Source organism: Arvicola amphibius, chromosome 2, assembly GCF_903992535.2.
Source record: "Arvicola amphibius chromosome 2, mArvAmp1.2, whole genome shotgun sequence".
Classification (NCBI taxonomy): Eukaryota; Metazoa; Chordata; class Mammalia; order Rodentia; family Cricetidae; genus Arvicola; species Arvicola amphibius.
In genome coordinates, this window is record NC_052048.2 from 45808371 (window position 1) to 45821595 (window position 13225).

A 13225-nucleotide genomic window follows, 5' to 3' on the forward strand; every position below is an offset into this window, starting at 1 on the left:
GTTTTTTCAAGAACACCTCCTAGCCGGACCTGAGGGTTCCAGTCTCTGTCACTCTTACCAAGAGCCTGTGCCATGCTGAGACTTCCAGTCCAGACAAATCCATGCTGAACTTACTCCCTGTCAATGCGGGGAAATAATTTTCCTGTTACCGTAGTGAGAAAAAGTAGCTTTCACTTGGGTTATATTTTTTTCTCACTGTTTCAGAGATTTCTGAATCATTTATGATTTTATGTAAATAAAATAATTTGATGACTTTATCAAAATGTTTCATAAATGCATGTGATTATAAATAACTGATGATGTTACTAATGAGATATAGAAATGTATATATACCCATGCATTTGTATAATGTTTTATAGCGTGTCAGTGTTAAAACCCTTAATGGTATCTCAAATGAGTAAATAAATCTCCTTGCAAATATTACCGTATAAAAGTAGGGTTTTGTCTCTGTGTCTCTGACCCAAACAGTTCCAGAAGTGGCACCTTCTGAGGTCAGCGGAGGAGGTGGAAGCCGATCTGAACTAGTAATAACCTGGGATGTAAGTGTTTGGGCAACATCTTTCCCATCAGGGTATTGCTTTTCATTCAATTATCACATTCTCCTGCAGTATACTGATGTTGATTGTGATGACGATGGTGGTGGTGGTCATGGCAGTGATGGTGGTACTTTTGCTAGTGGTTGTAATATATAGATACTGGTGGCACTGATGCTGGTATCCATGTTGGTTTGAGTGACATCATTTCTGGTGGTATTAGTGCCAGCAGTCATATTGCTAAGTCATGCTGATGGTTTTAAGAGTAGTGTTGTTGCTTATTTTAGTGTTCTTGTGCTGATGGTGGTACTCATGTTTGCACAGGGAAATATGGAGCTGATGATCATGTTGCTGATAGGTTATTGTTGCTGCTTTGAATGGCAAATGGTGCTTGTGTTTGGGATATTTTTGAGTCTGGCGCTAGTAACAGTACAAGGACATGGTGCTGCCACTGATGCTGTTAATGGTGCTAATGGTTTAGAGAGTGCTGATCATTCATGATGTCTGTACCTGTGATGGTATAAGCAGCAGCATTAACTGGTGCTTAGCGATTCTGGTGGTACTCATGCTGCTTTGGATACTGATGGTGCTTTTGGTGTCATGGGTGCTGGCAATGTCCATGGCACTGTTCGTGCTGGTGGTAGCGATAATAATAGTGCTGCTGCTGCTGCTGCTGCTGCTGCTGCTGCTGCTGCTGCTGGTGGTGGTGGTGGTGGTATTGGTATGGCAGTAACAATAGTACCAGTGGTCTTGGTTGCAATGATGGTAATTGTGCCAGGTATTAGTGATGATGCTTCTGGTAGCTCTGGCAGTAGTACTGGTTACATGAATTCTGTTACTGGTAGTACTGACAGCATTGATAGTTCTGTGCTGGTGGTAGTACCAGCAGCGCTGGTGCAGTAACAACACTGATGGTAGTACTGGTGGTCATGTAGTGCTGGAGATATCAGTACTGCTAGTGACAATGCTGATTAAACTATAAAATTAGTGGCCCCAGTAATGGCGATGATGTAGTAATGATGCTGCCACTTATCCAAATGATGCTTTTTACTGGAGCATTTTCTCCTGCCATACAGTTCCCGAGGAATCACTCAGAGACTTCTCTTTTTTTTTCCTTTTTTTTAAAATATATTTTTTATTGATTTTTCTTGAGCTCTCCCTTTTTCTCTGCTCCCTTTCTGGCCTCTTCTCTCCCCCATTTAACTATCCCCCAAGATCTCCATTCTCCCATTTTACTCAGGAGATCTTTTCCTACTTCTCATGCAGATTAGGTCTATGTAAGTCTCTCTTACTTTCCTCATTGTTGTCTAAGTTCTCTGTGATTGTGGTTTGCAGCTGGTTTTCTTTGCTTTATGTTTAAAGACAACCTATGAGCCGGGCGGTGGTGGCGCACGCCTTTAATCCCAGCACTCGGGAGGCAGAGGCAGGCGGATCTCTGTGAATTCGAGACCAGCCTGGTCTATAAGAGCTAGTTCCAGGACAGGCTCCAAAGCCACAGAGAAACCCTGTCTCGAAAAACCAAAAATAAATAAATAAATAAATAAAGACAACCTATGAGTGAGTACATGTGATAATTGTCTTTCTGTGTCTAGGTTACCTCACTCAAAATAATGTTTTCTAGCTCCATCCATTTTCCTGCAATATTAATTACAAACCATTTGGCCTATTAGCTCAGGCTTATTATTAACTAGCTCTTATTTTAAAATTTAATTTAAATTAGCATATTTCTATTCATCTGTGTATCACTACTTATCCCGTGGCTTACCGGTGATGCTCATACATCTTTCCTCTTTGGTGGTTGAATGGCATCTCTGACTCTGCCTTCTTACCCTGTCTCTCTGCTTGAATTTTCCACCTCGCCACATTCTGCCTGGCTATTGGCTGAATCAGTTTCTTTATTAACCAATGGTAATAAGACATATTCACATTATAGGAAAGGGCATCCCACATCAGATGCTACTTCTAATAGTGGTACTCTTGGTGTTGGTATTGGTGTTGGTGTTGATTCTTGTATGAACAATCCTGGTGATGGTACTTGTGTAACTAGTGGTAACCCTAGTGGCCTAAGTCACAGTGCTTCTAGTGTTGGTTCTATTGATGGTATAAATGGTGGTGGGCCTCATGCTGATACTACCAATGTTGCTGGAGCTATGGATGATGTTTATTATGGTACTGGTAATGGTACTCATGGTATTGCTGCCGCCACTATTTTGGGGGATATTGGTGGTACTGACATAACTAGTATTGATGCCTTATTACTGGCAGTTCTACTGGAACTATTTGATGGTGTTGGTGCTGTCAAGGGTACTGCTGCTGTTGGTATTTCTATAGAGCTAGTGGCATCAGTGACAGTAGGAAGTCTAGGAATATGAATGTGGGTCATGCAGGGTGCTCTTACCAGTGCTCCTAAGAGATGCTGCTGATTCTAGCATTTCCAGCACTGATGGCAATGTTGGTACTGATGTTGGCGGAACTGCCTCATGGAGTTGTGCTGTTAATTTTGGTGTTCTTGGTAGTGATTATAGGGGTGCTTATAACTAAGATAGTCCTGGAACTGGTCCATGGTATGACAGCTAGTAGTGGTGGTGATAGTCCTAGTGGCATTGATGCCAATGGTACTGAAGCTCACCCTGCTGCATTCTGTGGTAATCACCTTTCCTCTCATTTGCACATACTAGTTTCATTCCATACTCACAATATGGTATCAGTGAAGGCAGCAAGGCAAGTAAATAATAAATAGTATGATCAAAATCACATAACTCTTGAATGCAGTACTGAGAATCAGGTCCTAACAGTTGACTCTTCTGATTCACTCATAATCATCCATGCAACTCTGTATGTCCCACTGCTATCACTCAGATAGTCATGTGCTTGGATATCTAGATTCTCCCTGGCCATTCTCTCATCCTTGACTTCCTGTCACAATTAGGAGACACTATAACAATGAATTTAACATTTAAAAGACACTGGAACTAAATTCTTGGTAATTTGCAGATGTTGATTACAGGTAAAATGTCATTTTCCTGGAGTTGAGTGTAAGTAGAATCTTTTACTTAGTCACATGCAGCTTTGAATTTAGTGCATTGTTTTCACTTCCTCTTTCTCTCTAATTTTCTGTACTGAGTCATAATATCCAGGTATGACCTTTTCTATAAAATTAGCATTTAGAGATTTGATTGTTCTTATGTGTCTTAAATAACAGGTGTTCTTGAATGAAAGCTTATGTTGTTAGAAACTCAGACTTGGACCATGTGATAATCTAATATCTGAATAGTTATAGAAGATGTAAGTTCATTATCTTGACACCTATGAATGAGTGGCATGTGACTCTCTAAAAGCATCTCACCTGACTGTCTCATGGGTGCTTTTCTCATTTTAAAAGTACATCTGCTTAATTCCATATAAATTATTATTTAATGACTTTCAGATTCACAAATGATGTCTCCATTGTTTTTGCCCTGACCTTATGAATGAGGATGATTTAATATGTCTTTTCTTTGTAGCCAGTCCCTGAAGAACTACAGAATGGTGGAGGTTTTGGGTACGTGGTTGCTTTCCGCCCACTTGGGGTTACCACCTGGATCCAGACAGTTGTGACATCCCCAGATAACCCAAGATATGTCTTTAGGAACGAAAGCATTGTGCCTTTTTCACCCTATGAAGTTAAAGTGGGTGTTTACAATAACAAAGGTGAAGGGCCCTTTAGCCCAGTGACAACAGTGTTCTCTGCAGAGGAAGGTATGGAAAATATAAAGTCTTTACTTCCAATCTAATCAGTGCATTATTTTAAAGAAATGTCTTGAAAGTTCTTTGTGGCTTCGGATATATTTATATTGTTTTTCAAAAGAGCAGTCATCAGAGCTGTTGTTAGATTACCAGCACAGATCATAACGATCAACCATTCCTGACTAGAGTTGTTAGGACTCCCTTGATGGTTACAGAGTATAATAATAAGACTCTTCATGAGGGATTACAATCCTGAGGTTCATCTTGTGAACCATGGGGTACTGCCACCTCTCAAAGTTCATTTTTCTTTCTGGTATGAAAATTAGGCAACCCTTCAGACTAGCCTGTCCCAGAGCTGTGAACAGTATTTCCTGTGGCCTCAGCAAGGGACTGAAGCATGATTGATGATGAGACCCAGGAGGCTGACACTTAAGAGCTGTGTGTCTTTGAAGGGTGGCCCCAGCTATTGTAAACACTTGCAGACGTCACTCAGAAACAGCTCAGTTCTTCTGACTTGCTTGAACACCTCCTCAAGAAATAGAAACGCAGTATTTTCTTTCCAGCTCTCTTGAGAAAATGGTAATGAAGTTAGGAGAACCAAGCAAAATTGCCATTTGAGGTACTGACAACTGAACATTAACCCTGTGATCAATGTCTACGTCATACTACAGTTATATGAAGCACTCAACGTCTGCCATGCATTTTCATTTTGAATTTTTGATAAAGGTTGAAGTAGAGGTTCAATGATTAGTCTCCACTTAGAAATGAGAAAATAGAAAGTTGATGAAAGATGTGAATGAATTTGTTAAATATCTGTTTAGTAAATTGAACAGCCAATTTCACCCAGGGAACATTGGCCTTAACCATTCTTAACTTAAGAAATATGATAGCATGTTGTCTCCCCTACCTCTCAATCTGGTAATAAATTATAAAACATGGTTCAACGTTGGTGATTTAAATAATAATAAATATTATCAGTTTTACTAACACTCCCCACCTCCAGTCTTATGTTTTCATTTCCATTAATAGGGAGGAATGAAAATGGTTGTAGAGATCTTTTCAAAACAGAGACCCTAATGTTTATAACCAGATTCATTTTCTAGAAACTACCAGACTTATAAAGGCAGAACAGGGTTTAAGTAAGACTGATGAGCCAGGAAGTTTAAAAATACTGCCTACCCATGAACCTAAGACCTGGTATTGTAGGTGGAAGGTAGAAACATCCAGAGGCTTCTGCTTATTTTCGTCTTGCTCATTTCCACCCTGCTGTTACTGTTAAATTGTCCCATTTGCAACAAGATGCATACCAGAAATATGTTACAGAGCCTCAGTAAGGCAAAGTAAAATCTAACCAATACCTCATAAGGAATGACAATCCAAGGGGCTCAGAAAATGATCAGATGCTCTAGACACCAGTACTGGCTTGATTAGTGCTAAGTACTCCTGATATCCCTGCCCCAACCCTGAGAGTTTCTGGACAGAGAACCCACTGTGCCTACCCTTAAACCCTGATTCTGTTTCAGCCTCATGGAGCTATGGCCTAGGATCAAAACCACTTAATACAGAGATGGATTTCAAAGAGAAGAAATGTCTGCTAAGAACCAGTATTCTGAGAAAAGCAAAATTCTGAGACCCCATAAAATTCAGGAATATTTTTTTTAAATTTAGGATTTCAGATGATTTGTCAATTAAATTGTCAACATTATCATGTATTCCAATTCCTGTTTTTGAACAGAGCCTACAGTAGCCCCGTCCCACATCTCTGCCCATAGCCTGTCTTCCTCAGAAATTAAAGTTTCATGGAATACAATTCCCTGGAAGTTGAGCAATGGACATTTACTTGGCTATGAGGTAATTGCTTTAGAATTAATGTGTTTTTCCATGTTGCTACACTTTGTTTCCTTTGAAATTCTTTTTATCATCAACATCTTAGACAAATACTGTCTTCAGCTGAAATTTTCTTATTGGCAGGTGCATCTGCATATTTAACTCAGCCAGGTAGGTAGAAATATCAAGTTGGGTGGAGAAGACTCATATACTAAATATGAAGAAAAATCATATAATCAAAATTAAAATCTTCTATGTGGATTCTCTAAAATAAGAATATTGAACAACAGCACTATATATATATATATGTATATAAAATATATATATAAAATGTTTATGTCATCATTAAAACATATTCCTGGGTTTTTGTCCTATTCTCTTGGTGTTCTTGTTACATTCTAAGATTCTCTTCTACTCACTCTCTAGCATATTTAGCTGTCTCTGACATAACTCTCACTTGCAGTGATCTCTGTATTTGGTGAAATAAGAAGATATATCTAAAAAGAGGAAATCTTAAGACCAAATAAAATGCAAGTCAAAATAAGTTAGCAAGATAATAAATGTTTGAGTGGTAAAGAACATGCCATTTTCGTAGGGTCCACAAGGGCAGGATAGCTTAACCAGGAAATTAAAGGAAAAACAGATAAACATGAAAGGAATATAAACAGTTCAGACTGAGCACAAATGGTGTAGATATCTCTACAAGGATCCCTTGGAGAATGGTGGCTTCAGAATAACACAGTGGGACTATCCCACACATGGTGCTGAATGATAAAGTGAGCCAGCGTTTAGTAAAGAGCAGTGGAGCTCAGAATTAGAAAAATGAAAAAAAAACAATATTAAGATTTCTTTATCAGCAATATTGTTGGAATAATAGTTATGATTTTAGCTCTACCAACATCTGTCTTCTTATGGTTTTTATTGCTGTGATAAAATAGTACCTCCCAAAGCAACCTGGGGAGGAAAGAGTTTATTTCACTCTTGGGCCACACTCCATCTCTGATGGAAGTCAAGACAGGAACCAGGAACCAAAACAAAATGGAAGAATGGAAGAATGCCACTAACTGCCTTGCTTCTAATTGCTTGATCAACTTATTTTCTTATATTGTTCACCACCACCTGCAGAAGGGATGGCATCTCCCACGGTGATCTTGGTCCTCCCATTTGAACCATTAGTAAAGAAAATGACCATCAGACATGTGTAAAGCAACCTGATGGCAGTTTTCAGCTGAGCTTCCTCTTCTTTGACAACTCTACCTTGTGTCATGTTGACAACAAAACTAAGCAACCAGCACACGACCTCTGTGTGCAAGCAGGTGATCTGGGCAGGATTACACGGGCATGTTTGCTCCACACAGCTGTTTCCCCTTCTAGTTTTATGTTTAACCACAGGTGTTTGACCCAGGCTGGTCACTTGATCTCAGGCAACTGATCTATAAAAAAAAATCCACCACAATCAGGGGTTCTTATTTGACATATTTTAAGTAAGTGGGGTAGACATTATATCCATCGAGGTGCTCTGTCAGATTCACAACTCACTTCATATTTTACAAGCTAACACTCCAGGCATGCTGGGCACAGCTGGTCAGATGAGAGCAGATATACTCTTGTATGACCCTGAAGGATAAAGCAAGCATGGGCTTACAGATCTTTAGAAAGGAAAAAAAAGAAGAACCATTTAATAGCTACCTGAATCTCAAGTAGCCTTGAGATTCTTTTCCACTCTGCCCTTCTTCTCATTAAAGTCTCTTTGTGTTTGAACAGCTCTGAGTATTTCCATTCCTTGTAACCAAACAAGGCTTGACTTAAATATTAACAAGTGAATTAGAGAAAGGACGGGCACCAGAGCAGTGACGCTCAAGATGTAGATCGTGTATGGGCCAGTTCCCCAGAATTACCTGGGGTTATCAATAAACATGGGCTCTGCAAACTCTCCTTAAAAACCACTGGATGAAAACAGGTAGGTAATGTACACGCGTTAGTAAGTATTTGGGAAGGTGACAGCTTCCCAAAAATGGTTGAGAAATGCTCGTTTAAGGAAAGGGAGGTGAAGAGTGAAGAGAGGATAACACCATAAAAATACAGCAGGGACATAATCAGCCACTGAAAGGAGGCTGGAGAGGAAACTCTAAGAACCCAGGCACCTGACTCTGCGAAGAGGATGTAAGCAGTGGGCCATGATAAGGCAGCAGCAGTATCTCCCAAGGGTTAGAGAACTGACTGTGGCAATGGCAGAGAGGCTATGTGGGCTGCAAGCAGGAGCACTGTTGGCAAGCAATGATGGTAGAGCCAGCCCCTGCTATATGAGCAGGTCATAAGTTTCCTGCTTTGTGGAAGTTGGGCAAGGTAACATGTGCAAGGTATTTTTCATAACATATGGCTCACGGAAATAAAAAGCCAGTTGGGAACTATGTTTAAGGGGACTATTTAAGATGTTTATGTGCCAATTTATTCCAGTAAATAGTCTCAAGCAGACACTGAGTCTAGCTTTTCTTGCTTAACAAGAACTTGAAGAGTAGAGTTGAGTCACCTGATCTGATACTTACTTGCCTTCCTAGAATTCTTTCCATAGTGTAAAAAATGTAAGTAGATGCTTCTTTGTATCTTGGATGGTACTGAGGAAGAAAATATGGAAAATTTTTGGTCTTGGTGGAAAACGTTCTTTTTTAAAGCTTCCTAGCAGTTCCCAGACTCATGGCAAGACCACAGAAAGGAACACCTGTGCTCTGGCACTCAGAAGTGATTACCTGTTCACCTAGAACTGCCCCCTAGTCCAACTAAAGTATCATAAGAAGTTACCTGTCCCATCTTTGGAAAATGAGCCCAGGAGTGTCTGTAATTGAAATTCCCATAAGAGGAGCAGGACAAAGGATTCCATTTTTAATCAAAATTAGCCAAAGAAAATCCACGTGTACATTTGACACTTCTTAGGAAAAAGAAATGCATGCCAGCCTTGAGTGCTTTTACCCTTAACAGACAAAATGCAGGATTGTAAGTCCCAACATGACTCTATCTTTCTATCTTGTCATTCCCTTAAAAGAAATAAATGAGTACTCTGTACTGGACTTATGAGCATATAAAACATCTTGAGAGTGTTGGATGTTGGGAGTTGTTAGCACAGGACATTTACATGTTGCTTGTGTGTGTGTGTGTGTGTGTGTGTGTGTGTGTGTGTGTGTGTGTGAGAGAGAGAGAGAGAGAGAGAGAGAGAGAGAGAGAGAGAGAGAGAGAGAGAGAACACATATTTGTAAAGCTGATGTTGAGTGTCTTCCTCTCTTTCTCTCCACTTTCCGTTTTTGAGACCGGATCTCTCACTGAACCGAGAGTTCATGAGTGCAGAAAGACTAGCTGGCCAGTAAGCCCCAGGTATCCACTTGTTCATGCCTCTCTAAGATGGAGTTTTGATCATACAAGTCACTTAGAGAAATGGCGGGCACCCAAGCTGCACCCACATTCTGCATTGGCTTCTGGGGATTGGACCAAGCAGGGCACATGAGCTCTGTACTGACTGTGCTGTGTCCCCAGCACTGATTTTTTGTAATATATAAATATAGCTGCTGAAGAATCATTCAGAAAAAATATTTTATTGAAAATAAATCTCATGTCAGAGAAAGCATGTGAGCATATGATTGGCAGAAAATTGAAGAACCCTAATGGAAGCCACTACAACTTCTAGTAGAGGTTAGACCATTTTCCTGCTGTCAGATCTTCCTGGGTGAGAGAATAGGCCCCGTATGGGACAAAGAACTTCACTTAGTTGCTTGGTCCTGTTTCCCAAGCTCTCAGGGTAGTATAAAAAAAAAAAGATGATTAAATTAATACAGTTCAGACTTGGTTGTTTGGAAAGTGAGGTTCAAAGTATTCATAAAGCTTTCCAAAGGTCACTTAAAATAGAGATAATACTAGTCAGTAACTCACAGCCTTATTTGAGAATTAAATGAAAGAAAGCCCTTGCCCATCCTTAATACATGGGGAGGTGCTTAGTCTTACTGAAATCTGATATGCCATGTTTGGTTGATACTCATGGGAGAGCTGCCCTTTCCTGAACAGAAACAGAAGGGGAGAGGACTGGGGGGTGGGAACAGACTGGGAGAAGAGGAAAAAGGGGGAACTACGGTCAGGATTAAAGTAAATAAATTTACTCTTTTTAAAAAATCAGCATTTGCTAAAACAGCCCAAGGAGACTTACAGCTTCCACTTTCCATTTTGAATATTGAGCTTTGGATTCAAATTTTACTGAAGAATTTTTTTTTTAAAAAAAAAATGCAAGAAAAGAAATCCACTGTGCATGCTGATTTGCTCCCTGTCCCTCCCACCCTTATGAACCCCATCCTTTTTCCTCACATCCCTTTTCCACATCATGTCTGCTTTCTTTTGTAGCCTACTGAGTTTATCCAGGGCCATCTGTGTGAACATGGGTATGAACTATTTGTTATAGCCTGGTAGACAAACAGTGAGGAGTATCCCTCCAGGCAATACTAAAGGGAGGGTAAGGGATACATGTGCCCCACTCCATCCATGACTGACTGTTGATGTCCAACCTAGTCTTGTGAAAGCCCATTAAAGATAACTGCAGCCACTGTCAGTCCATGCTTCCAATAGCTATGCTGAAGGCTGAGCACTGTATACTAACATATTCTTAGCACCTTGAGCAACCAGGAGTCTCTGCATTCAACCAAGATCCACTGCAAACAGCAATGTCTCTGATCATGAATGAGAATAGTGTTTTTCTGTGTATGTATAGGTATAATCTACTAGATAATCTACTAGACCATGGGGAGCCTCATTCAAGAGCCACACAACTGAAAACTGAGTCTCCATTACCCAGTCACTTTCAATTACCAATAGTTCCTCAGCTAGGGATGAGACATTCGAGCCCCACCCTCATTCATGTGGTTTGAATAGAACTTGCAGGTCTTGTTCATCTGGTCACAGCTGCTGTCAGTTCATATCATTCATAATAACTCATTGTATTTATTTTGTGGTGTGTGTGTGTGTGTGTGTGTGTGTGTGTGTGTGTGTGTGTAGAACTAGAAAAAAAGTTCTCATAGTAACGAGAAATGATAAGAAAATACTAACTACCCTGGTTTGAGCAATGTATACAGATGCTAAAATAACACACCATATGGCATTAATTTTGCCTCAGTTTCTTTTTCCTGTTGCTATGACAAAATACCTCAGCCAAAGCAACTCGGGGAGAAAGGGTTAGTTTCAGCTCAGAGTTTGAGGTTCTGGTCCAACTTGGCAAGAAAACCATAGCAGCTAGTGACATTATGTCCACAGTAAGGAGCAGAGAGCAATGAATATGTATTTCTGTTCAGTTTTCCTTCTCCATTTTATCCATTGTAGCCTCCTAGACAGGGAAGGATGCCACACACAGTTGGGTGGATCTTCTGCCTCAGTTAAATGCAATCAAGAGAATCCCCAGAGGCATGCCCAGAGGCCTGTCCACCATGTAATTCCACATTCTGTCAAACTGACAATTAATATTAACCATCACAAGTATGTACAATTACTGCATGTTAATAATTATTTTTAATTAAAAATAAAAGAAATAAACCAGATGGAATTATTTTTCTCAGTGCGTGAAATAAACTTATACATGCAAACTAGCTCAGCATGGCATATTTAGAGAGAACCTGATAGATTTTTGTTTTAAGTTTGACAGAGGACTGTGATCCAAAAGAATGCCCCACTAAGACTCCTTGATGCTTTTATACAGCCTCCTGTTCGAAACAGCTGCCCAGATTGTATTTAGTCCCTACCATTTTCATTAGACTAAAAAAAGGTATCAAATACTTGAGTACCTTCTCTGAGAGGATGGAAGCAGAGGCATATGCCTTTATGCTCATTCCTTGTTACTGAGCAAGAATTCACATAGGAAAATGAACAGAGAAAAATTGTACACAGACAATTGAGACATATTTGCATAATGCAATTTAGGCAAAACTTATTTAAGTGAATAAAGTACAGATTTAATGAGAGGGTGGAAGACAGAGTTCCTCAGTAGAGGCTGGTTGCAGTGACCCTCCTCAGGGGTGGAAAGTAATGGGGATTCTTGTGCAGACTTGGCTTTCAGCCATGTAACTCGGAGGACAACTCTTGCTTCCCAGGTGTACTGTGGTTTTTCTCGACTCCCCCTCTGAATGATGTCCAGTGAGGAGCCATCAGGAAATGGGCCAGATTGATGTATGCAGGTTTTCCACATGACTCTCCCAGGGCCATGAACAGATTGGCCATGAGTACAAGATAAATGTGGGCTTGTTTTCCTAAAATATCTCAATGTACTTTTCCATGCCTTCTGTTTATTCAAAAGTGTTGCATGTAGCAGTCCTGTTAAAACATTTATCCTTTTTGAAAATCTCTAAGCATGCACATAACCACTTTCATCTTTTTTAAAAAGTATTATTGATTTAATTCATGTTCTTTAGTGACTAGGCAAAGGCACCACTTTTCAATACAGCATCTATATGTATTGCATTTTAGTTATGCTTAAATTAAGTGGAATCTCTACTGCAGTGATAATAAAGAGTTCTCACAGCAGGAGTATTACTTTGGGATAACCAAATTACTTGCAGAAATAGAGATAACATTCTTAATCTTGACATTCTTCAAGTTTGTTTCTGTTTACTTACCCAGATTAAATTGCATTGACTGGCAAAATGGTTTTATGATTCAAAAGAAAAGCAAAACAAACTTGTATTATCTCATCAGCAAATTAAAGCACGACTGTTTCATCGATGCTCGGAGAGTTGTAATTTAATACCCAGCCTGGTAAAGGAAAGGGGGAAGTATTCTTAAATGGTGTTGATCCAAATCATCTCACAGTTCAATGATGTTTTGTTCCAAGGTCCCAGGGGAATTCTGAAACCATGGATAATAAGGTTTGTTTTATAAATGATACACACACGAAATTACAAATAACCAATAATGAAATAGATCACAAATATCATTTCTCTTTCTTAAAATATCTTTCTCACTCTACAGAAGTTGCAAGAGGCTTGTGATCCACTGAGGGTAACGGAAACTATAGAAAATGAGGCTGTGTTTAAGGAGGGACTTGGCCAGCAATAAAGCTTTGAGAACTGATAAATCATCTCCTGTGGTGCGAGACAGCCTTTAGCAATGAAGCAAATGCA

The 13225-nt window shown here is 39.7% G+C and overlaps 1 protein-coding gene across 1 annotated transcript in view; it reads left to right on the forward strand.

Annotated features, from left to right (window-relative positions):
• Cntn3 (contactin 3) overlaps nucleotides 1-13225 on the forward strand; it is a 313843-nt gene that overhangs the window by 283581 nt on the left and 17037 nt on the right. The window contains exons 16-18 of the mRNA XM_038319459.1: nucleotides 469-539; nucleotides 4037-4271; nucleotides 5995-6110. Coding sequence (XP_038175387.1) covers nucleotides 469-539; nucleotides 4037-4271; nucleotides 5995-6110 — 422 coding nt within the window. The remainder of the gene's footprint in view (nucleotides 1-468; nucleotides 540-4036; nucleotides 4272-5994; nucleotides 6111-13225) is intronic.